This window comes from Monodelphis domestica, chromosome 1 (assembly GCF_027887165.1).
Source record: "Monodelphis domestica isolate mMonDom1 chromosome 1, mMonDom1.pri, whole genome shotgun sequence".
Lineage (NCBI taxonomy): Eukaryota > Metazoa > Chordata > Mammalia > Didelphimorphia > Didelphidae > Monodelphis > Monodelphis domestica.
Genome location: NC_077227.1, coordinates 452980685 through 453007136, shown reverse-complemented (window position 1 = coordinate 453007136; position 26452 = coordinate 452980685). Strand labels below are relative to the sequence as shown.

The following is a 26452-nucleotide window of genomic DNA, read 5'->3' as shown; positions in this document are numbered from 1 at the left end:
TACTGATGAGAGATTATATTTAATCCAATTCTCTCAGTTAAATGGAGAAGAAACTGAAGTTTACAAAAGGAAAGTAACTCACATGCAGTGACATAGGACTTGAACCTATGGGATTTGTGAGGGGTCAACAAGAGGGCCATCTTTGTTTTATAAAACATAGCACCAATTTAGAGCTGGAAGGAACTTTAGAAATCAGAATCTAAATTATGCTCACACTTGCAAATAAGAAAAATGAGAAAAAGAGATGTAGGTAGTGTAACTAGTAAGTTTCTGAGGTGAAATTTGAACCAAGGTCCTCCTGACTACAACATATGTGCTATCCACTATATCATACTGGTATAGTATGGGGTGGCAGGGATGGAAAATAATAAATGCATTGTTACAGATATGGTGCAATAAACACTCAATTATTCAGCATAAGAAAATAAAGTTCCCAGATTTGCTAAATATTATGATCTAAAAAAGGATAGTAAGATAGGGGCAGAATATTGTCATAGAAATACTGTATAAGAGACAGGATTCTTGGATTCATGTCCCAGACTGAATAACTGTGTTATTCTAGGTAGCAACACAAATTCTCTAAGCTTCAATTTCCTCATTTATAAAACATGATAACATTTGAACCCTCTAACTGTCTTGTTATGAAGGAAGAGATCTATAAACTATAACACACTATATAAAATAAGATTATTATTACAACTACTATATTTGAATATTATAGTTATATATTGGATTATATAGATATAGATACAGATTACATAGATATATTATCTATAATATGTATAATAGATAATATATTTAGAATATACTAATAGAATATTATCAAAATCATAAACTTTAAGAAATAGAATAGTATATATTTAATACCACCCATACACTTCAGAAGGTGCTTTTGGATCTTGCAGTGGCCTCAGCCTTCACTGTAAAGATCTGGTACACTTGGGATACACATAAGCAAAACAAGGAACCTAGTAGAAATTTGGGGTTTGTAAACCACTATATTGATTGATTCACTTTTGTGGGGTTTTTTTGTTTTATATTGTTACAGTTTTTTGTATTATTAGTCCAGAAGAATTTATAAAAGAATCTGCATTCAACACCTTGCCATCATTCACAAATGCACAGTTCTCTCCATCCCAAAGAATTTTCTCTTGACCCTCTCACCCTCTGAAGCTATCATTTTAGAGTCCCTCTTTATAATCAAGACTAATCTTCTAAAAAGGGTACTTAATTCTTATTGCCTTCACTTTGTTTCCCACTCACTCTTAACCTCTTTCAATCTGGCTGACAACTCTCCAGTCAACTGAAACTGACAGCTTAAAAGTTAACAAAAGAGTCCTCAATTGCCAAGTTAAAGATGGTTTTTTCCCAGTTCTTAACCATCTTAACTTTTGATAGCATTCACATTGATAATTAATCCTTCCCTTCTGAACACATTCCTCTTTGGTGCCTTTTGTAAAAAAATGTCCTTTTACACATCTCCTAGGTATCCAATCACTTTTTCTTGATCTCCTTTGGTGGTTTTGTAATATCTGACCCCTAAGTGTAGCTGTCTCCTACAGTGAAAGCAGAACACATATTAGTAAGATCTTGGGTCCTCAAAGTATTAAAAGTAAACAATTGCTTAAATTGTAATGGTATAGACTTAAGTGAATTTAAAAAATCATCACATCTAGGAAATAAGTGTGTTTCCTAATAAAATTGTCAAAATCTCCAAATCAGCATCATGTACTCTAACAAGTCCAGAATCATCCTCAAAAATCACTCTAACCCTAGAATTCATAAATACTTCCCACCCCTATACACACACACACACACACACACACGGCCTCTTCTAGAATCTCCACTTAAGGAAGGTACTCAGACCAGTCATGTCTCATTCCTCTCCAGACCGTACCCTTACCATGTCTCCAATTCATTATCTTCGTTGTCCCCTTAACAGGAACTGTCTTTCTTTATACTTCTTTTTGTATTTTTCAGCAGGAACTTAATAAATGCTTTTTGATTAAAACTGGTGAGCATTTCACATATTGAGACTGCATCTTCACATCAATAAATATTATTTTAAAAAATAAAAAAGTTAAATTTCAGGAATATTCCATCTATAAAATACTAAACATTCCAATCTTTTTAAATATTGAGATATTTGGAAAATACATATTTTTCTTCAACTTTTGGGATTGAATCTTGGTTTGAAAAACTAAGGTCTTTCAAGAATGGAATGTCACACTCCATTGGGCTAGAAGAAACAAATTGGTCCATGCATTGTTTCCTGATTTTTATCAGTTTTCTTCCTTATCTGGAGTAGAATGATAAAATAGGTGTTACATTCATCTAAGGAACCTGAGAAATATTTTAAATGGCCTTGAATAAGGTAATTATCCTAATTTTTTGGGAGATGGGGATAAAAATGAAATGACACTTCCCTGTATCATTTCCACAACTACCAAGTGCCCTTGAAATGTCAGATCACATCTGTAATATAGTGAAAAGTCAATGGACTTTATGAAAACTCTGTTACTTTTTAATTGCTTTAAAATCTGACAATCTCAGAGTAAGAAGAGACCTTATAGACCACCTACTCTAAGCAATAATTGAATGAGAATCTCTTCTATAATACTCCTACAAATGATTAACTAGTCTTAACTTAAAGATTTTCAGTGATGGAGAACTTGCTCATTCCCAACAAAGCCTATTACACAGTATTAGACAGCTCTAATTATTATTAATTTTTCTTCATGTGGAGTTAAAGTATAACTGTCAAAGACCTAATACTGGAAGGGATCTCAAAGGCCATCTCATCTAGTCTTCTCATTTTACAAATGAGGAAATTGAGGCCTGAATTATTTTCCCAGTCACAAGAACTTAAATATTAGAGATGAGATTTGAAGGCTCTTCCCACTGCACCACACTGTCCTCTCTCTTTATAAATGAGGAAACTGGGGCTCAAAAGGTCTTGCCTTAACACTCAAGAAATAGTAAGGAGCAGAATCAGGATTCAAATCCAGTTATGTGAGAATAATCATTCTTCTCAGGTCTAATGGACAAGGTGTGGCTGTAAATTAATGAGACTCACTTTCCTGCACTGTTTATATATAATTAAGGTGACTCATCAAATGAAGTTTAATTTATAAGATTCTTGAGGGAAGAAGTTGTATGTTTTCAAGATCAGAGCTATATACATGTATATAATTAATACTTTTTAATAATGGTAAAACTAGAGGTCAAGTGTCAATTTTTTTTACATTTCGGAATGAATTTCTAGTAACCAATGAAAGGCTATGACATACTAAATATGTAGCATCATCATCATCCAGTTGTTTTTTTTCTGATTGAGAATTAAAGAGGGAAGAGGGTCATTTCTACCTCCACAATTTAAATTATCATTGTCTTTATAGATAAAGGACTGTCTACCCATAAAATATAAGTGAAGGAAAGTAATGTATAGTAAATTGTGATAAATTCTTAAACAACAAGCTAAAATGCAGTTTTATAAGATATCTAACCTAGTTTAGCTTAGGACTGGGTTTGCAAAGTACTTAACCACTTAGTGCCTCTATTTTCCTCACCTATAAAATGAATACCTTAGTCTTGATGTCTTCCAAGTTTCCTTTTATTTCTAGAACTACAATCAAAGAATGTGGAGTCTTAAAAGACAAAGTGTATAGTCAAACCAAAGCTAATGGGATGGCACAGTGGAGAATTCCATTTTTAGAAGCAGAAAGTTCTCAAATTTGGCCTCAGATATTTAGTAGTCTTGTGACCTTGGGACAGTCAATTAACCTGACTAATTCTGTTTCTTCAACTATAAAATGGGAATAACAATATCTACCTCCCAGACTTATTGTAAGGATCAAATGAGATAATAATTGCAAAGTGCTCAGCAATTTAGTGCCTAGCCTCAGCTTCAGCTATAATACATAGGGAATGTAATACAAGAGGGTTTTTTATATGAATGCCTCACATTTACTTCCAACATTGTTTTACATTTCATTCCATTCGCCTTACAATTTTGCCTTCAGTTTGTAAAGAAGAGCAAAAGAATTTTCCTTGCTTCAAGGCAAAGCAAGACTTGACAGGAGCTGGCTAACATCAACTGGGCAAGCCTGATTTTGCATGAATTGCTTGTAAGAATGATCCTTTTGATTCATTAAGGCAGCCAAGGAATTCTGAACCACAGAAAACACCCTTTAAGTACTTTCTTCCTGACCCCTTAAAAAATAGACAGTAAAAAAACCAACCAAACAAACAAACAACAACAACAACAACAAAAACCTCAGGATTCCTCCTTCACTTGCTGTGCTTCAGACCAAAAGTTAAGAATGTGAGACCTTCAGGCAAAGAAAACCTCTTCTAAAATGGGATGCATCTTCACATATGACAGTTTACCTTATACTAATGAGGCTCTTAGTATAAAATTCAAGATGCTGGCTCCCTAGAACTTAGGACATTTCTTTAGAGAAATTTTTGTTTGTTTTGAGGGGGCATTAGAATATAGAAGAACCACAAGACATTAAATGGAGAAAAAATTATAATTCAGTTTTACTTTTTTAAAGCTAAAGGAAAAGGGGGCAAGAGGAGAGGAACACTGGCTATTTTGTTGATTTATTCCCGATTCGGTTTTTTATTACACTCTTAGTAAATATTTTCTACTCCTAAGAATTCATTTACCAAATAACTCCCACTTGAGAACAGGAAATTATTACAGATTTTAAAAAATTCTATTCCCTTCAAGATTTTCATCTGTTCTTTTACCTACAAAAATAATAAACATGCAATTTCAAAGATAAATCATTTATTACACATAGCATACAAATTAATATATTTTGCATTAAATTTTGCCTTAATGAAGCAATAAGGATCTGTACAAGATTTCAGAAACTGCATAGAGAACAAACAGCATCTATAATAACCCATCACCGGTAGATACACCTAGGCTTAGGGCAGTCCAATCTTGAACGCAGGACTGTGTCTTCTCAGCTTTTCAGGAATACATAGTAAGTTCCAGCCATTCTTGAATATTTACTTGAACTTGGCCGTCTCGATCTCCATCTAGTGACTTGAAGGCGCGAAACATAGCATCCAAACGTACCAGGCAGCTAATAAAGCTAGTAAATTCCATACTTCCGTCTTCTTCAGTATATCTGCGAATAATCATTTGGTAAAGTTGCTCGTGCAGCTGGAAGCCTGCTGCCTGAATAGCTTGCTTCAGCTGCCCTCCCCCAAGGGAAGTGGAATGGTCGGTGTTATATTGCTTGTAAACACATTGCCATTTCTTGATATTGTTCCACAGATACTTAAATTCCTCAAATCCTAGTTTTCCTGTTGCGTCGCTATCCATGACAGCTACAATGCTCCGGCAAGTGTCAAGGCTAAAACCATCTGTATTCAATTCTCTGTGTTTGGAAATCACTTTGTTGAGAATGTTCATCAGGTCGGCAGGACCCACTTCCATGTCATCTCCCGCCAGCCGATAAAAGACTCGACGAAACTGCCTAACTTCATCACTTTCACTGGCTTCGACGTTTGTAAAATGCTGGTAAGGGGGTGGTGGTTCCGGTGTATACTTAGCTGCAGACGCCTCGCTGATGAGGTTTACAATTCCTCCAACAAGGTCTGCCAGATGCCCCTTTCCTTTTTGCCCTCCACCACCACGGACGCCTCCGAGTGCTTCTCCAAGACCTTTTTCAGCCCCTTCCAGGAGTGCCTTTGCAAGAAACATTCTAGCAGAGTAAGATGAAAGTTGCAGAAGTTTCTGAGAGGAGGCAAAAGCTGTAATGGAGTCTGAGCAGCGGATGTGGAAAAACTTGCTTAGACTCCACCACACCCAGGCATGTCTCATCCAGCCCTTGGGCTCTAGCTGCCTGAATTCCAAGAGGTCCTAGCACCCCCCACTTTACAAGACTTCTAATAAACAGCTTGTATACCACTTGGTGAAATCATCACTCTGAAAGCCACGTTAATTTTTCATTACACTAACAAGAGTAATATGCAACTGGGCAATAATAAGTGTACTTTTATATGTTGAATAATTCTCCCTATAGCACCCTCAGAATAACTTGAATATTCCTGCTAGGAAAAAATGTGAGACAAGGGAAACCGGTTAGTTCAGAAGTCATCAGATTTTTTTTTTCCCTAAGGAATAATTTAACTAAACTATAGAAATTTAGAATCCTAGAGATTAGAAAAGTCTCTTAATTGATCTTTTTATGTCATGAATGAACCAGAGCCAGCCTATTCTGAGACTTGGGACTATCTAGCACTTTTTGTTCTTTTTAAAGGAAAAGGGGGGAAAGTGATATTCACTGCAAGACAATCTGCCTAGTTTTCTGCCATCATGAAGAAAAAAAAATGCTTTTTCTTCTTTAGGAATGTCTCCTGACCCTGAGGGAAAACCAAATTGATCTAGTATTCTAAACAGAAGAATTAGTCTAAAATTTGAAAAGACATACATTCCAGTGATTCTATAGCCTCTGCCTGCCCTAAAATGCCTCTATTCCCATGTGGAATTTTGGTGCTGGACCAGCTGATTTCTCTAAGTTTCTATATTATGATGTAGCAAGATTAAGACAGTAGAATTAAAAGTTTATTAACCCTGATGAATCTAACTCCCCTGAACTCTGCTTCCTAATCAAAAGTGGTTCATTCTTTCTCACTTTTAGGGAAATCTCATAATGCCCCTACCCTCATATGTTCTCCTAGGCAGTGAAAAGTGAATTTAAGGAAGATGATATTTCAGAAATAACCACTGGATTTAGTGCATCTGATTAATGCCTTGTCTACATATCTCACTCAGTGCTACTGTTCCATTGAATGTTTGGTTTTATTTCTCTTGTATACAATTATAGACTTTGGGACATTAAAACTAAAAAGACTTCCTTAGATACCAGAAAAAAAATTATTGTCATTTTTCAAAAGATTCCTGACCTTAGTTAGATTTATAAAAATTCAGAGTCTACTGATAGTGACCAAACAACCTCAAAATTTCTGAGGAATTATTGTTTGATAAAAAGTGAAGTGCAAAGCATATTTAGTCAAAAAAGCTTCTTCTGTCTCCAATATTCAGTCTGGTCCTCTGGAGAGAAAACTGGAAAAGTGAAAGACTTCTAGGATTGAGAAGTTGATGTCCAAATCTCTGTGTTCTTACTCTGGGCAATCTTAGAGCAGGAAAGTTGTAGAATCTAGGGCTTTATGAGAAGGAAAAGATCCTTACAATCATAGAGCCTTGAGTCTAGTCAGGGAGGAAAACCCAAAACAAGGGGGAAAAAACATTCAAGATAGCAAGCACTCAATGGGTTGAGTTCTAGAATATGTGAATCAATATAAATGCTGCAGGAGTTCAGATATAGCAGAAAGACTTTATTTTATGGCAGTAAAAAGGGAGAGAGGAAGAAGTGGTCCATTGGTTCAGACTTTCCTTGGGGCACTTCAGAGGACTAGGTGCTGCCATGATCCTGAGAAGTTGCCAGAGGCACAAGGTTGAGATACATGATCTTTTCAAAAAAGCCACAGCAGAGCCACCATTAAGGCCACCTAAGTAGTTGCTTCCATGACTGCTAGGCTGCAAGAACCCCTGAGGCAAAGAGGCAGGAAGACCTGAGAGACATGTGGGGTCAAAGGTCTAAAGAAGAAAAGTAGACACATGAAGAGACCACAGAGGTTCTATCAGCCCTACTTGGTAGCCCATAGCTCTTCATAATCACTTTTGAGTCACAAATTATGAGATATGAGATGAATCTCACATAAATCCACCTGATTTTTGTCATCTAAAAATTAATATGTTAACCTGCAGGTCCAGTTCTGACCTTTTTCTTTTTGGCTGATGAGCCCATCAATAGCTGCTCGTATAATAGGCCTGAAAAAGCTTTGTTACTCCCTAAAAATCAAGGTTTAGAGGGCTGGCATATCTGGGATATAAATTGACCCCAATAGGAAAGATATTTACTGGCAAAACAGCATAGAGTAGTATTTCCTTCTTTATCAGTTTCTTTACCTCTTACTACAAATATATTTCTCTTTTAAAAATAATCTTTGCTTGACATTATGATCCCTTCAAGCTCCTAAAATAATTGAGTATTTTAAAAATTAGCAGATTTAATAGCTGAGCCACTATGAGTAATATCTGAAAGATTGTGGGAAAGAGAAGGATTAATATCTTGATTTTTTTTCCAAAAGGGAATATAACCAAGTCTGACTATGTCAATTAATTTGCCTTAGATTCCTGAAAAAGTTCTAAGACAGAGCATTGGAGATGGATCTCTCAGTCATAAAGAAACTTTTGGTAAGAATTGCTCATCCTACACTAATTTCTCCTTTTTGAGGGTGAGGGGTCAGAATTGCTAAATGAATAGACAAAGGGACTATTGTGGTCATAGTTTACCTAGATTTTAGTAAAACTTCTGATAAAAGTATCTCATTTTTCTTGTAAAGAAGGTGGAGATATGGACTAAATTAAAATAATATTAGATGTTTTAAGAATTTAAGATGGTTGACTGGCTAGAATCAAAGAGCAGGTGTTCAATCATTCAGTGCTAATGTGGCAGTAGAAACCTAGTAGAGTAGCTCAAGGATGCCATATGCTGGTATGCCACTTGACATCTTTATCAATGACTTGCATAAACTCAAGGATGGCATGCTCATCAAATTATTAAAACACCAATAACCTCACAGAGAGGGCTAATACTGACTGGAAAATAGGATCCGAAAAGGATCTTAATAGGTTAGAGCATTGACCCAAATCTCATAAATTAAATTTGATAAGCGACAAACATAAAGTCTTACATGTGGTTATAAAAAATGATTTCATAAATACATGATATCAGAGACACAATTAGATAGTTACATAGTTCTGGAGCAATTCTATATAAGTTCATTTGTGGTACACAGCAAATTTTAGCTTTTCTCTGCTAACAGCAATACAAGTTATGTCATATATAGCATAGTTTAAGGTAATAAATCAATTCTTAAATGCAGAAGCTAAATGAGACTGGAATTAAGACATTTCTGCATAAGATGCTAGATGTTACAATAAAGATTTTAGATGAACGAACAAACCAAAATTATAAAGACTTCACTGTTCATTTTCTATCACCAATATTCCCAAACACTCATGTGAATTATGGATGGATAAATTGCATAGTAAACCCTATACTTTTCCAACAGGACGGAGCAAATCAGGAAGTCTGCAATTACTGGCTCTCCTACTTTAACACTAACTAAAAACATGAACTGAGAAGATAGGAGGAACTTAGGGGGAATCACATTTATATCAAATAATGTGAAACAGTAATATAAGATCTCCCAAAGAACCATAACTTGCAAAACTAGATCGCTGAGTGCTTAAATGGGCACTTGAATCATTCTTTGAAGAAAGAATAATACAAGAAAGATCAGTATGATAAAACATACATCCCACATCTAATATATCCTTACATCCCATGTTAGACTAAAGATCAAGATAAGGCATTTATCCTAAAGTAACTATAGTTAGGACAAGTCTTGATTATAAATCTCAGTTGGCATAACATTTTGATCTCAAATTCTATTTAGTATAATTATATGACTTGCTCAAAATCTACCTTTTAGGTACCTTGAGTATTCTTTGCATATTCAGTCAATCAGAAAGCATTTATTGAACTGTAACTATGTACCAAATACTGTGGTAAGAATTAGTGACACAAAGAAAGTAAAAAAAGCAAACAAAACAAAAAAATTGTTCCTGTCATTAGGGAGTTCAGATTCTAATGGGAGGGACAAACATGAACATTAGGTAAATATATACAGGTCAAGTCAAACCACATATAATATTATAGTATTATAATAATTATATATTATATAATATATAGTTGTTTGAAGGAATACATACAGATAATATGTAGTTGAGGTGAAGCGAAAAGGAATAGAAATGTTTCTGTCTGGCCAAAATCAATCCCCACCATATTTCATCTATCTTGTAGTCTGCTAGAGATGTGTGGAAAATAGAGAGGTGATGAAAACCAAGATTAACAAGTAAGAAAGTAAAGATAAAAGCTCTGAAGAATGGTTTATACAAATTCAGAAATGGGGTATTAGAATTTCAGTAGTTGAGAAAATAAGGTTGCCTGATGATTACCCTCTTCCTGCCTTCCTTCAAACAACAATGTAAACTGACATGCTAAAAAAAATGCAGTCATTAAACCTTTCTATCTCTATCCCATCAAACTGCTCCAAAATCATCACATAATTGATTAAGCCAACCAGTTATCATGCAGATGGGTGTGTGTACAGGGTGTGTCAATATCTCTTAATTGAGCAAATCAGCCTTTGAGCAAATTTCACATGTACAAGCATGCAAGTCGATTTAAAAGAACCCAAGTGAGTTAGTTACTCATGACCCTTAAAAAAAAAGTTTCTTCTACTTACCAGAAGTAAAAAAGTACAGTTTCAGTTCTAGTTCAAGGCAATATCTAGCTATATACACAAAGTGAGAAAATCCATGGTTTTTAAAAAAAATATTTAGTATATCGAAATAGCTCATGCAGAAAGATGAATGACTAAATTGGTTATGATGACTCACCAACATTCTCATCCCTAGAGGTCTTTCTCTAGATCAGAGGGAAGCAACCTGGCTGACCAGAACTTTGTATTGTCATAGCTCTGGCATCACCTAACATATGAACAAAAAACTTCAGTCTTCACAATACTCAGCTCTTCATTAACAAGTACCTCAAATAAAAACCCCCAAAAGTATTTGAACTCCTCATGATCATATTTGTCATGGTATTGTCAACATGGAATCTAGTAGCCCCCAAACTTGTAGCCTAGAAAGATTTAGTGATTCCCCAGTTTTTATTTAGCTCCTCCAAGCTAAGTAAAACTGGGGAATCACTAAATCTTTCTAGGCTACAAGTTTGGGGGCTTCTAGATTCCATGTTGACAGTATCAATAGAAGTGATGACCCATCAATCATCAGAAGGAAAGGAATAGCATGGCATGTATTAATAGCCTGGAGTGTTACCTGAAAGACAAGATATGCTTTGAATCTTATTCTCTATTTTCATTATTACTTTTTTTGACAAATATCTTTTAAATCAGATATAAACTTCCATTTTGATCCATTTCAAATTCATTTTCCTCTTTCCTATTCTTCCTGTTTTTACTATAAAATATTCTTCTTCTCAACAGGATTTGGTTTATTCAAGTAAGGATAATTCCTTGAGCTGTGCTATAGGAGTTATTATACAAATCCTGGGCCTTAACAATGGGAAGGAATGGCTAAAGAATAAATGAAAAATCACATATAGTTCTCTAGCCTTTCTCTAAAAGCATTTTCTCTTACATATATTTTATGGACCCTTATTCTACCATATCAAAATTAATAAAGAGATGATGAGAAATTAACTTATTCCACATTCAGTTATTTTGTATTACTCTATTATAATATTTTATTGCATATATTGTACCATACTCATATTAATCAGTTTAGACATAACAAGAAATTGCACTATTCTCCATTATTTTAGTTTTTATTACAACCAAGCATAGCATAGTGTTAGAGCAGTGTAGAAAGAATGGTGGATTTGGAGACAGAGGATCTAGGTTCAAATCCTGACTCTTCTACTTATGTCCTTGGGCACATCACTTAACCTTTTTAAGTCTTAGTTTCTTCATGGGTAAAATGAGTCTCTAAGATCCTTTCCAACTTTAAATCTGTGAACCTAAAGGATCAGTTCCAATATTTTATTTGAAAGAAAGGTTGCTTAGCTGCAGTTTAAATAATAAGAACAATCACATAATCCATGTCATCATATAGCAATCACCTAAATATATTAGTTTATTATCTGAATTTTTAAAAAAATGAAACTTTGTAACTCCTTAAATTATTATGATAATTTTCTGGTTTCTGTTACAAAGCTACATTTTACAAGAAATTTCTTTGTCTCTGATAAAGAATCCCCAAATCTTCAAGGATGTTTTCTTAAAATGAGGCTTTTTGACAATGCAATTTTGCAATCCCAGTTAACTTTGGGGTATGAAAGTAACTATACTTACAACCTTTCTTTCTCCTTATTTTATGGATTTAAATCATCAAATTTAAATAACACTAATTAGCCTTGAAATCTGTCTGTTATAAAAGGAGAACTAAAAATTGAAATTGATTTCCCCTCATACTTTTTCATTAAAGGAATGTTAGCATTCCATAAACCTTCAGAATAAAAGCTGATCCAGTCAAACGCACATAAAATGATGCCTATATTATCGATCTGCATATATCATGGTTTTCAGTGATTTAAGCATTCCTGCCAATATTATGAAAAATTTTTTTGTCAAATCCACATCATTAATTTATACTAAAAGGAATCTATCTTTTCAAATTACATTTTGACATTTTTTTAATTATTTAAGACTACCAGGAATACTTCACTACTTTAATCAGAAAGTTCTAGAAAGATTACAGTTTAATAAAAATTTAATTATTAAATTTTTTATACTGTTTGGCCAGCCTTATGATTTATAATATTGCCCTAAGTAGTTTCAGCAACACTTTGTTTCACTAGTTCAGAAATTTCTATGGAAAACCCTTTACCATGAAAATGCTAAACAATATCAAAATTCAGATTATACATGTCTTAATATTGGATTCAGAAAAGTGATAGCAAAATACTTCTCCCTTCTTGTAGATTCTTAACCATACTACCAGTCATGGTGGCTTTGTTGGTTTGATTTGCTGAACTGATTTTCTATGATATCAGAGTGAGTTTAAGGGTGGGGACAGGGAAGAAAGTGCTAATAGTGATGTGAAAAATGTATCAATAATGCATTTTTTAAAAATAAAAATCATTTACATTCTTGAGAAAAAAATTAAACATACCCTGTCAAAGAGTGCAAAAAGCTGTCTCAGGACATCTGAAATGGGAAGTTTTAAATACTCTGCAAACTCTTCAATTCCAATTCTACCTCCTTTTGAAGCTGTTGCAATAGCAGCATATTCATCCAAATGTTTACGAATACCTTCCCAGTCTAATCTAAACAAGAATGGAAAATAGAAATAATTGAGGAAACATTTTAAAATAATTAAAAAGAAGTCAGAAATCATCAAATAGATTTTCTATGTATGACTATAAGACATGCATATAGTTTACATATAATAAATATCTTTAAAAGGTTGAACTTAAATAAAATAATTTAAATATATGTAAAAAGACATTACAGTAAATAACTGATTATACTTTGAAAGGAGAAAATAATAGAGATGGATCAATTAATGTGAAAGCAGATAACATGAAGGAAGCAAAATTAAATACAATATCATCTGCCTAGTAAATTAACATTATTTTTCTGATTGTTAACACCCAGTGAAGCTGAGGAATAAGTATATAGTAAATGCACAAGACTCAAATAATATAGAATCTCTATCCTAAAAGAATTTACAATTTATTTAGGAAGACAGAGCTCCTACAACTGAAATGTTACTTAGCCAGGTAAATAAAAACCAGTAATCAAGAAATAAATTAGGTGCAATCTAAAGTTAGGTATAAAATTTTCTGTATTGGAATTAATAAAAATTGGTTGAAATGAGTAAAATCAGAAGAACATTGTACACTGAAAGTAAAACACTGTGGAAAAACCCAGTGTAATGGACTTTGCTACAAGTAGCAAACCAGGACACTCCTGAAGGACTTAGTAGTGGTAGTCTCTCGGTGACTGAGAATGACTATTTGTCTTTGTGCAGTTTCATCTACGGTGTACCCTCATGTGGCTTTGGAGTCCAAAGGCTGAGGCGCAGAGTTTGTGGCACATGGGGCATGGGACGCCAGTTGTTACAGGAGGTGCAGTTGTGGTCTGGTGTCGGCGTTCACACGCAGCGGCAAGACGTCGACGTCGCTCATCTTCAAAGGTGGTGGCGTTCGCCCCACCAAATGTGGGTTCGCCAGCTGCTTCTGTCAGAGGCAGCGAGTTCTAGTTGCTTTGGTGTCATGCCAGCCCACCTCAAGTTTGACTTTAGCTGATCCTTGAATCTTTTCTTTGGTTGGCCTTGTTTCCTGAGTCCAGCTGATAGTTCACCATAGAATACCTGTCTTGGTATCTTGGCAAAACAATGTCCATTATATACAGAATAAACCATAATAAAATAGGGATGCAGCAATTATCTCTCAAACTAGATGTTATAGGCAGAACCTCTAAATGACTGAGACTTGAACTCAAGACCACAATGGAGTGTTTTTGTCTCTGCTCATACATCTGTCATCTTCTTTTAGACTAAATGTCTCAAAGAAATAGATTATCTTTGGGCTTGTTACACCAGTGTGTTATTATGACAACTATAGGAAAAAGGGAAGTGGTCAGGATACAATATGGTAGGATAGAAAGAATCTGTGTCAGCAGATTTGAGTTCTAGCCATAGCTTTTTCATTCACTCAAAGAGTGACCTTATGGAAAATTGCTATAGGATCTTCATCTGCAAAATAAAGTGCTAGACTAAATATTCCTGTAAAGTTTTTTATCTTAAATCATTTAATATTATAACATGTCAACAAGTTCTATAGGACTATGCTAGCCTCTTAATGTACTCTGTTGCATATATGATGATATCACAACTGATTTATCATTAGGAATATATACATTTGGCATGAAATTATTTCCAATAGTTAGAATGGGTTCATGCTTATGTAGGCATTCTATCTTTAGATTCTCCTTATGACCATATCTGTTAGATGGCTAAGTAAAGAAGAGAAAAGGCAGATGACATATTAGACATAAAATTCATAAATATGATTTCACTAACCCAATGTTAATCAACTTGGGAACTCCAAATGTGAAAAATGATTAATTGAAAGAGGGCTCTCAGAACTTTAACAGAAAATATATATAATTAAAACATAATATTCAACTCAAATTATGAACTTACTTCAATTTCTGGCTAATTTTAGTAAATTCCACCAAACCAGCTTCCATAGGCAATGTCAGTTGTCCAGCTGAAATCATCAATCTACAATCTTCATAAGTATGATCTGTAACAGGCACTCCAAGAGCACTAAAAAAATACAAAACATTGATTTTCAAATAGTTTTTAAAATGATGATTTTTTTTCATTAGGTTTGGATGGATCAGTCAACAACAGTGAATAGAAGAGTGCTTACTATTACTTAAATCTATATTTGTTTTTTTTTCCTGCAAAAGAGCCTAATTTTTCCTACTTAATAATTGAAATTCCTCTTTTATTTATTCAATCTCTACATGATTGGGTCTATATAACTCAGACTTTTAAAAAATTAATGATATTTTATTTTACCAATTACATATAATAACAATTTTCTGCATAACTTTTTGGAAGTTATAAGTTTCAGATTGTTTCTGCCCCTCCCTTTCCTCCACCTTCCCATATATGGCAAACAATTTGATCTGGGTTATACATGTATTGAATTAATTGTTTTTAAAGCACAAGTAATTTTAACATAAAACTAGAAGTCAAGGTATGTGAGCTGTATTACAGCTCTATTACTAGTTGGCACAAGGACTCTGGGAAAGTCACTTAATCTCTCAGGACTTTAGTTTCCTCACCTGGAGTATTATTTTGAAGACCAAGCAACAAAAAGGAGTAATTCCAAATGGAAGTGAAATGGCTTTCTTTTTTTTTTTTTGCTTGTTCAATGAATAAAATGAATTATTAAGAATAAAATATTGATTAAACAGTATTTTTAAAAGCTAAAAAACAAAAAAATATATATATTTAAAAGATAAGGATTAGTAAAAACATTGATGGAAAATATGTAAAACTTTGGCATCTAAAATATATGTTGAACTTGACAATATTCAGAACTTATCCCAAGTAAATAGATGATGGGTTTCAAAAGAAAATTTCTAAAAGGAAATATAAAATGTCAATAATTACTTTAAAAATAATAGGTGTAAACAATAACTTTCATACTCAACTACCCCTTTCTTTCATTAGATACAGTTCACCCAACAAAAACTAGAAAAATAATGAAAAGCAAAAAACTCAATGCTAATGGGATTATGGAGAAAACAACATGCTCAAGCATTGCTGACAAAACTCATAAATTTGTGGGTACTTTCTGAAGAGTAGTTTGGCAACATTTGGTAAAAGTGACAAAAAATAATTAAAATTTTTGACTCCATAATTCTGTTACTGGGAAATAAAGCTTAAAAGTATTATCAAAAACAAAGAAAAATATATTTTTTAAAGATCTACATGAAATCCTTATTTGTAATACATATAAATAAATTTGTATTTAGTAATTATAAAAAAAGAGAAGGAATCTAAAATCCAACAAAAAGGAACTAGTTAAGTAAATTGTGATCCACTAATGTAATAGAATACAGCAACAAAAACCAGAAATATTAAAATCTCTCACAAGATTTCAATGAAATATTGTAAAGCAAAAGAAGTAGAGTAGGGCAATTTAGATAGCTCATTCCATAGGGCCTGAAGACAAAAAGATCTGAGTTCAAATCCAATCTCAGACACCTATTTGCTATGTAACCCTGAGCAAGTCACTTAACCCTGTTTTCCTCAGTTTCTTCATTTGTAAAAGGAATTGAAGAGGGAAATGGTAAATCATTCCAGTATCTTTGCCAAGAAAATTCTAAACGGGGTTACAAAAAGTGATACATAAATGAAATAACTGAATAACACCAAAAGAAGTAGAAGCAAAGGAAAAAAGAATAAAGTTATACCAAAAAAAAAAAGTGGAGGAGGTTAGGACAAAGACTTTTAGCCACTGAAAAGTTATAATATACAGTGAATTTTTATTTGTGTCCTAAACCTCTTATTTAAGTAGTATAGAAAACTCCTGGGTAGGAAATATGCTCCACTCCTCTTCCCCCCCGCCCCGCCCCTCCCCCTGCCAAAAAAGGATAATGCCTTTTTAGATATTTAGATACTTATGGAGCCATTGAGAAGTTAAATGTCTTTCCCAGAGTCACAACTAACATGTCCAAATCAGAATTTGAACTTGTGAAAGGGAATTCTTTATTCTCTTTGTCTATTTTGAGTTAATACTTTGTTATCAAGTAAGAGAATTCACAAGTCACTTACTTGGAGAGCTCCACCCTGGTATCTCAATCAATCAGAGAATTCTCTTACTTGATAACAAAGTCTTTGAAAACTAAAGTCTTATGATACTAGATCACTAATCTACCATGCCACACTGCCTCTCACAATGAAGTCCATTAATTTAAAAGTAAAAAAGATACTAAACAAGTTAGATTAGCTGCTCTGATGTTCACTATTAAATTTATAATTAATTATATAGTAAAATTGTTATTTCAAATAGCACGAAAAAGTTTTAAAATATAATAGAATGAACAAATACTCTGGGGAAAGGATGATGAACTGGAACGCCTAATTACCCTGAAATAAAAGGGGGAAGGGGGGGAACCTATTCTTTAAAAACATAGAGAGAAAAAATCATATATAAGACATCATTTTGTACATATTTATTGCAATAGAAGAAAAAGTCACTTATGAATTATTTAAGCAAACCTATTTAATGTAGTTTCTTACTAATTTTTTTTTTCATTTCTAATCATAAAGTTAGAATGAAGAGACAAGGAAGAAAAAGGATAAAATCATCAAAGAATGTTTTGAAGCACAGAACTAAGGTATAAGTGGATAAGGTTTGGACTTTTAGCCACTGAAAACTTACAATATTTTTTTAAAGTACAACTGCATACATAAACTAGTCTGTGAAACTATTGTAAGAAATGCTTACCAAATATTCATATCATCTTCCTCTACCCTATTCCCCAAGTCATGCATTTATAATCCTTGCCAAAACAATATCATTTTTGCATAGAGATGGATGAGTTGTAACTCAAGCTGTATTTTTAAGAATCTCTTGTTATTTGTGTTTTTTTTTGCTTTAATGATCCATTTTTTACACCATAGTAACTTCCTTATACACTTACCAAATTCCAATGAACTCTTTTATAAATAAAGAAAAATTTAAGCAAAACTGATTGGCTAAATAACCTTATCTGACAGTAGTGGTTTGTTTGCCCTTACATTATTATGATAAATAGAAAGATAGAGGGAAGGAGGGGGTGGGAAGGAGTAGAAGGAGAAAGAGAAAGGAGGAGATTAGAAACACAGATGAAAAACAACTGCTTGGCTTGATGGGGATATGACTGGGGATGTAGACTCTAAATGATCACCCTATTGCAAATATCAATAATATTGAAATAGGTCTTGATCCACGACATATGTAAAACCCAGTGGAATTGTGTGTCAACTACAGGAGAGGCATGGGGGGAAGGGAGGGAAAGAACATGATTTTTGAAACTATGGGAAAATATTCTAAATTAACTAATAAAATAAAATTTTCAACAAAGAGAAAGTTTCCATTCTTTCTCTGAAAACTGAAAATGATGAAGAGAAAATGTAGGATGACATATTTTGACCCACTCCATAGGCATTCTGAAGAATAAATGTCCCTCTGATAAAAAACACTATGTAAATGCAAGATGCCATAGATCTTTTGCTCTGTGTTTCAAACCCTTAGTCCCCAAAGGATTTAGAACTGAAAGTAGTGAAAGCTGTTAGAAATTAAAGTTAATTGAAAGTTAACTAGTAAGTAGATAAATCTTCTTGTCTAAAATCTGATTTTATAAATGAAGAAATGGTAGCCCTGAGAGCTAAAGTCACATTGGTAGAAAAAGTCATATTGGTCTGAGTACATTAGAGCTTTGCAGGGACACTTACTTGGCCATTGTGTTCCGGACATGACTGGCAAAAAGAACAGGATCGCTTTTTTCTTCATCATTAGGAATATGAACAGGCATAAACTGAAAGATAAATTTCAGCACCAAAAATTATACAGGCTTAGAATCATCGCCAACAATTATCTTGCTATATTACTGCTTCTTGATCATTTCTGTTTGTGGCTAAAGTTCATCCTTCTACTCCTTCCAGTTGGAAACAACATTCACAATTCTTTGTCATTTGACTTCTTTCTCATATTTTTTTGTTCACATTTTTGCTTTCCTACTAATTCATTCACTAAATATTTACTGAGTACAATCATGGAATAAATACTTAATGAGGAGACTCAGGATGACACTAAGAAAAGAATAAGTTGAAAGGGTGCAAGACTTCAGTCCCAAGTGATTATGTCTACAGTATAGCTGTGCTAGTGAATGGCTGATGTTTTGTGGAGGTCGAGGCACTGTGCTGAAAGGATGATAAAATATCAATAAATCAATGAGTATGGTTTAATAGAAAGCACAACAGAATGAGTCAGGAACCCTGCTTAAATCTCAAAATAGAATATAAATGTGAGGCATTTCATTATGTTTCAGTCAATGGATATGAGCGCAACAGATGAAGAAGTGAGTAATACTGATTGAAGTATTTGAGGAAAATCAGGGACTATATTGTTGTCTGTTTTTTTTTTTTGTTTGTTTGTTTTAACATCAGGGACTATATTGTAAGATGGCAGGAGGTGGTGATAAGGATGAGGAAAAGGCAACGTAAATGGAGAAGACAGACTTCTAAGGGAAAATGCAGTTTAGATACAAAACAACTGTCTGAAGCAGGAATTCTTAATCTATGACCAAAGAACTTGGGAGTTTTTGTTTTGATAACTGCATTTCAATAAAATTAGTTTTTTTTATAAACCATTTTTTAAATTTTATACATCTAAAACATTATTAAGAGGTCCAAAGACTTCACCAGACTACACCAAAGAGTGGTGTGTATGCACACACAAAAAACAAACAAACAAACAAAAAGAACAAACTAATCTTGTGGTCTGGAAGGATGTTGGGAAGCAAAGAATATGCTTACCATTCCCCTTCTGGATATATGAGGCAAGGAGAATGGAAGAAGTGGCCTCTCTGAGAAAGGATCAAAAGGAAATCAGTGATATCAGGTAAAAGACAAGTTTTAGTTTTTAATTTAAACTGTGATTGTTATTTAGGTGCTTTTCTAGAATTAGAGAAATACAGAGTCAGAATGAGCCTTAGAGAATATTTTACTAGACAGGAAACTGAGTTCCAAAGAGAAGATCTATGTAGCCAGCACTACAAATCAGGTCTCTTGACTCATAGGCCACTGCTCTTTCCATCAAACCATACTGCCTCTCTACTACTGGATGCCCAGTTTACTTCCATATTGCTAGTCTTTATATAGTGCTTTAAGTCTTGCAAAGTGCTTTATAAATAGTACCTCATTTGATCCATCCAAAAACTATGAGAGGGAAGTGATATTTTTATCATCTCCATTTTACATATGAGGAAACTGAGTGAAAAAGAAGTTAAGTGATTTGGCCCAGATTCATATAACTAGGAAGTATCTGAAGCTGGATTTGAACTTAGATCTAACTAATGCCAAGTCTAGCATTTTATCCACTGTGCCACCATATGAGAAGGTATAAGAAAGACTTTTGGGGAGCAGGGAGGAAGAGAAAGTTAGATTTATTATTCTTTTCTACCATTGTCTTAACATATGGAAACCAAGGCTCTTTTCAGGCTCACATTTCTTTCTTTCTATAAATTAAGCCACTAGAGGTCTCCAAATCTCTCAAATATCCAATATAGCAATTTTATGGATTTTTTCTTTCTTTTTAAAATATTTTTATTCATTTTGTTAAATAGTTTACAACTATGTGTAAAAAATTTAACATTCATTATTTTTAAATTTTGAGTTACAAATTCCCTCCCTCTTTCTTGTCCCTCCCCTACCCAACTGAGAAGGCAATATGATATTGATTATACATGTGAAGTCATGCAAAATATATTTATACATTAGTCATGCTGAAAAAGAACACACTCACATACAAAGAAACTTTTAAAAGTACACATCAGTCTGTACTCAGAGCTCATCAGTTCTCTCTCTGGATGTGGACAGTATTTTTCATTACAGGTCCTTTGGAACTGTCTTAGACAAGTCTTATATTATAGTTGTCTTTTCCAGTTGATCAAAATTATAACATTACTGTTGCATAAAACAATATTCTCCTGGTTCTGTTCATTTCACTTCAAATTATCTTTTCAAATAAATATTTCCAAGAACTACCAGAATTTTCTTCCAGCCTGTGCTACTTGAATGTTTAATAATTGGTCAGTAATACAATCTTTAGGGGGCAGCTGGGTAGCTCAGTGGATTGAGAACCAGGCCTAGAGACGGGAGGTCCTAGGTTCAAATCCGGCCTCAGCCACTTCCTAGCTGTGTGACCCTGGGCAAGTCACTTGACCCCCATTGCCTAGCCCTTACCACTCTTCTGCCTTGGAGCCAATACACAGTATTGACTCCAAGACAGAAGGTAAGGGTTTTAAAAAATAAAAAATAAAAAATAAATCTTTAAAAAGTAGCTAAAATGTTAATAGCACTACAAAATAATTTTTAAAATTTAAATGCCTGAAGCATTGTATTTCCAAATGTGGAAATAACTACTTAAAATCAATCTCACTGGAAAATAAATTAGGCATATAGTGTTTGGTTTTTTTATATATACTCAGTCACACTTTCTACTGAAAACACTGCCTAATAACATGTTTGGTACAATATTAGTGTAATATAATTTACTTGGATTCCTATTTTCATAGATAACATTTGCCCAAGTCACGATTTTAATAACCTTAATATTAGCATGGCATTTTGCTCTTGGAAAAAATTCCAAAGAGAATACAAAGTAGTAAAATTAATAAATTTGATACTGAAGATTTCCAGCTATCCATAATGAAGAAAATCAGTCAAAAATCAAATAAAAATGCACTTCTTCTGGGGCTAATTTATAGGCCCACTCTATCACAAATCAGTGAAACATATTAAGACAAGCTATTTCAGGTGCTAATAGTAATAAACCAGACGTTTCCAAACTTTTTTTTGTCTCAGGACTCCTTTACAGTCTCAAAAATTGTTGAGGACATGCCCCAAACAACTTCTGTTTATGTAGGTTATATCTACTGGCATTTACCATAATAGAAATTAAAATGTCTTAATATTATTATCAAAATAGTTGTGACATCATGGATCCCCTGAAAACATTTCCATATCCCCAGATAATACTCTGAGAACCCTGGTATAGACACATACTTTGAAAGAGAAAGACTTTGAGACATTCATGGGAAGTGGCTCCTTATCACCATCATATTTTGCCCTTTTCCAATGCATGGCCACTTTTTTCTCTGTGACCTCATTATCTATTATTTTTTTGCTTACTTTTTCTCTGCATTTTATTTCTGAACTTTATCTTCAGAAATATCCACAATTAAGATAACCCACCTGATACCTTGATTTCACACTTTTTAAATTCCAAAGAACTTAGAAGTCAAGCTGAGATAATTGATCAGAATAGTGAATACTGGCCTACTGTATTAAACTCAATCATTAAATTTATTAAACATTTATCATAGACTTTGTCTTAGAGTACCAACTGCCTCCCTCTGAAGTCTTTCACTGATTCATAAAACTGTGTGATAGAATCACTCTAGGTTACTCGTGGAGACACACACAGAACCTTCCTTCATGATGGTGTTAGTCCTTATGAGACCTTTCTTTAACAAATTTGACATTTCCAGGAAGTCACACAAGCATCTCAAGTTCAACCTGTCAAAAACTGCATTCATTGTCTTTCCATAAAAAAAAACAAAACTATTTTTCATCTGAACTTTCCAACTATCGTTTTAAAACTTTTTTTAACCCTTATCTTCCATCTTAAATCAATACGAAATATCAGTTTTAAGACAGAAAAGTAGTAAGGGCTGGGCAATGGGAGTTAAGTGACTTGCCCAGGGTCACACAGTAAGGACCTAGTGTATGAGGCCAGATTTGAGCCCAGCACCTCCTGTCTCTAGGCCTGGGTCTCTAACCGTTGAACAACCCAGCTGTCCCACTTTCCAACCATCTTAAAGGTCATCACTAATCTCCAAATCACACAGGTTTGCAACCTCAGTATCACTTTAAATGCCTCACTTTTGCTCACCCCTCATAACCAATTACTTTACAAATCTTATCATTTCTATCTCCATATCAATAAAAATACATTTAAAAAGCACCTACTATGTTACAAAAACAATGCTAGGGGCACACAATGAAATAACTACTATTCCCCAGAAGCTCATATTCTAATGGGGGACAGGCAATTATATAAATTATATGTGCTGTAACTAGGTTGTGCAGTAGATAAAGCACTGGACCTAGAGTAAAAAAGACCTGAGTTCAAATCCAGGTTCAGATATTTTATGACTGTGTAGTCTTGCCAAGTCACTTAGCCTCTGTTTGTCTCAATTTCATCTGTAAAATGGGGGGAATAAAAGCACCTACTTCCAGAGTAGTTGGGAGGATCAAATGAGATAATATTTGAAATGTACTTTTAGTGGTGCCTGGCACATAGACACTATATAAATATAAGCTTTTATTATTATGATTAAGAGAATAAATAAAAATAGTTAAGTATAACCTTAAAAGAAAAAGTGACACATGAGAAATGGAATCCCTAAAAATAAGAATAGACCAAACAGAAATCAATGATTCTGAAATGGAAAGAAATATTAGAAGAAAATCAAGGCTCAAAAATGAATGAAAATGGAAGCCATCTAATAACCCAAATAATTTATCTAGAAAAAATTAAAAATCAGATAATTAAATTATTGTTGCATTCTATGAAACCATGAATTTTTTGGTAAAACCTAGACACTATATATTTTTAAATCACAAATTAAAACTCCAGATCACTTTGAATCATGATAAAATAGACCCAAAAATCGACCAATAATTTCCTGAAAGGAACTCCCAAAGGAAATATGTTCCAGTAACATAGTAAAAAGCATTAAAAAATTCCAGTCTCTTCTTTCTACTAAGAAGACAAGATTTACAGATTAAAATGAAGCTTTAACTCTATTAATTTTAACTCCTCTTTTAATTTTATGAATTAGAGGACAAATGAAGGAAGACATCAGTTAACAATTATTTCCCTATTCACAGAAGGAAAGACATTCCTATGTGCCTAAATATAATTCTTAAGTATGTTTCCAACTCCTTGGGATTTTATAAAGGAATTGATGAGACCCTAGACCCCCCTTATTTTGCACTCAGTGCGAGGAAATGTCTTGCCCAGAACAGCAAAGCTAGTTAGAAACACTGGCAAGTCTGCTGATATTCTGACTCTAATTCTTTCCACTGCACCATAATATCACTCGTGCTTTTAATGAGTACGATCTAAAATAAACTGGTCTTCAAAGCACATCTCTGAATATGTGTGATGGAGCCCAAAAGGCCACATCTAGGCCAAAAAGCACAAACTAATTCAGTATCTGGTAAATTAAATAAACTATAGAAAGATTTATGCTTGTACTTGAGCTTTCCATAAGTAACTAGCTCTTTTGGTACTTCTAAACTAAAATATTCCTAAACCTGTTGAATAAAACAATATTAAATACTGTCCTTTCCTAAATCAGAAATTCTTGAGTTAGGTTGAAGGAAAACGCCTACCTTAAATAACAAAATGTTCTTATATTTCTTTGGGTGGTGAAATGTCCTTCTCAAAATATCTTAGACATAATACCACCCATACTTTAAAAAATACACTCTAACCTTTGTTAGAGAATTGCTTAGAAGCTATATGAGAATATATATGGATATACAGACACACAAATCATTTTTATATCCTCATAATATACTGTAATTAAAATGGTCTCTAAAGACTATGTGCCTTGAATGCATTTGCATTATATTGTATTACAAGAAAGTAGAAAATTAGCCCCATATTCATTTACTGAGGGTGGGTGAGGTATGACTAAATTATTTTTGTCAATGTCAATTTTGTTGTCATGGGCAAAGTAATAAGCAGTCAATCAATCAAGAAACATATATTGGGAATTTGTTATGTTCCAGACATTGTGCTATATAGACATTGGGTTACAAAGATGAAATGAAATAATTTCTGCTCTCAAGGAACAGATATCCTATTGGAGGAGATAAGTGTTTGTGTATATAAATATATACATATGCCCCCACATATATTTATGCACTTATGTATAAAAACATTGGATGGGTTTCAATGGCATCGTGAAGGAAGTCAGGATTTCTGCAAGATCTATGTATGTAGGAAGTGCTTTTGAGGCATGGGGCACAGGGCAAAGAGAGGGAGGTGGAAGATAAGAATACTGGGTGTAAAAAATAGAAGAAAGATGGTCTATTTGACTGGGCCATAGAGTGCAGAGAAGGTGGGGGGAAAAAAAAAAATATATATATATATGAGGCCAACTTGTAAAGGGCTTTAAAGGCCAGAAGAGCTTATATTTGATCTTAAAGGTAGCAGAGAGCCACCCAGGTTGCCTGAGTAGGAAAGTAACATGAAAAATTACTCACAATGAAGAGGCCACTGCAATAGTCCAGGTAAGAGATGGAGTGCCTGAGTTAAGGCAGAGCACTGTGAGTTGAGAGGAGTTGTAGTGAGTGATATTGAATAGGTAGAAATGGTAAAAGTGGCAATTGACTAGATATGTGGTATGAAGATGATAGGATAATGGTGAGGTTATAGCCTGGGAGACCAGAAAAACGGTAGTACCTTCAACCGAAATAGAGTATCAGTAGGGAAGGGTTGATGAAGATACGGTCTGTTTTGTACATGTTGAGTTTGAGTTTTCTCCTGGCCATCTAGTTTTAAATGTCCAATGGAAAGCTGGTGATGTTATCATGGAGCTTGAGAGAGAAATTCGTTAACTAGACAGTGATATGTGCTCTAATATATATCCTCCTCTCTATAATAATCAACTTGAAAGTTCTTCCTTTTTGCATATTTGGGAAGTTTTCTAATTAACTATCTTATTTTGTGTAACCTTAAAATATTGGTGTGTTATTTACCAAGAAATTTTGATGTTATACTATTTTAGATAAAAGAAAATTTATAAAATAATATGCTAAATATATATTTTACTTGCCATAGTACAAAGTATGTTAAGTATAGTCATTGCATAAAAGACAAAACTTGTTTGTTAAATGTACTCACTAACATCAACACACATCAGATCTTAAACTCATAAAGAATTTGAGAAAAATAGTTGCTCTTATTGAAAGGAAACTGCATCTGCAGTAGTTTTCCAACTCTCCAATGGGGTTGCCAACTTAAACATTCAGAGCACCATGATTCCTCACAGCAAAGAATACTGTGGTGTGAGCAAAAAATGTTTGAGAACCATTAGCCTAAATTACAGGTTCATAAACACTGGAAGAGACTATAAGGATAATCTAGCCTAATTCTTTCATTTTTTAAGATAATAAAACCTTCTATAGGAAGCCTTTTCTGATAATCTCTTAATTCTAGTGCCTTCTTTCTTTTCATTTTCCAGTTTTTCTTGGATTTAGCTTGTCTGTTAGTTGTTCTTCCCATTGAACTGAGAGCTCCTTGGGGGCAGTTGTTGTCTTTTTTGCTTCCTTTGCTTCTTCAGTGCTCAGCACAGTGCCTGGTACATGTTAGGTGTTTAATAAATGTTTATTTATTATCAGATT

The 26452-nt window shown here is 33.7% G+C and overlaps 2 protein-coding genes across 2 annotated transcripts in view; both read right to left on the bottom strand.

Moving 5' to 3' along the window:
• LPCAT2 (lysophosphatidylcholine acyltransferase 2) overlaps window positions 1-26452 on the bottom strand; it is a 67276-nt gene that overhangs the window by 18352 nt on the left and 22472 nt on the right. The window contains exons 9-11 of the mRNA XM_001364136.4: window positions 18704-18786; window positions 14888-15013; window positions 12851-13004 (exon numbers count right to left, since the gene is read on the bottom strand). Coding sequence (XP_001364173.1) covers window positions 12851-13004; window positions 14888-15013; window positions 18704-18786 — 363 coding nt within the window. The remainder of the gene's footprint in view (window positions 1-12850; window positions 13005-14887; window positions 15014-18703; window positions 18787-26452) is intronic.
• On the bottom strand, window positions 4519-5857 carry CAPNS2 (calpain small subunit 2). The gene has a single exon (XM_001364214.5). The coding sequence runs from the start codon at window positions 5840-5842 to the stop codon at window positions 4985-4987; it is 858 nt and encodes a 285-aa protein (XP_001364251.4). The 5' UTR covers window positions 5843-5857; the 3' UTR covers window positions 4519-4984.

Bases quoted from the DNA above. Each gene is read 5' to 3' on its own strand.
- CAPNS2 (XM_001364214.5), bottom strand. From the start codon at position 5,842: ATGAGACATGCCTGGGTGTGGTGGAGTCTAAGCAAGTTTTTCCACATC.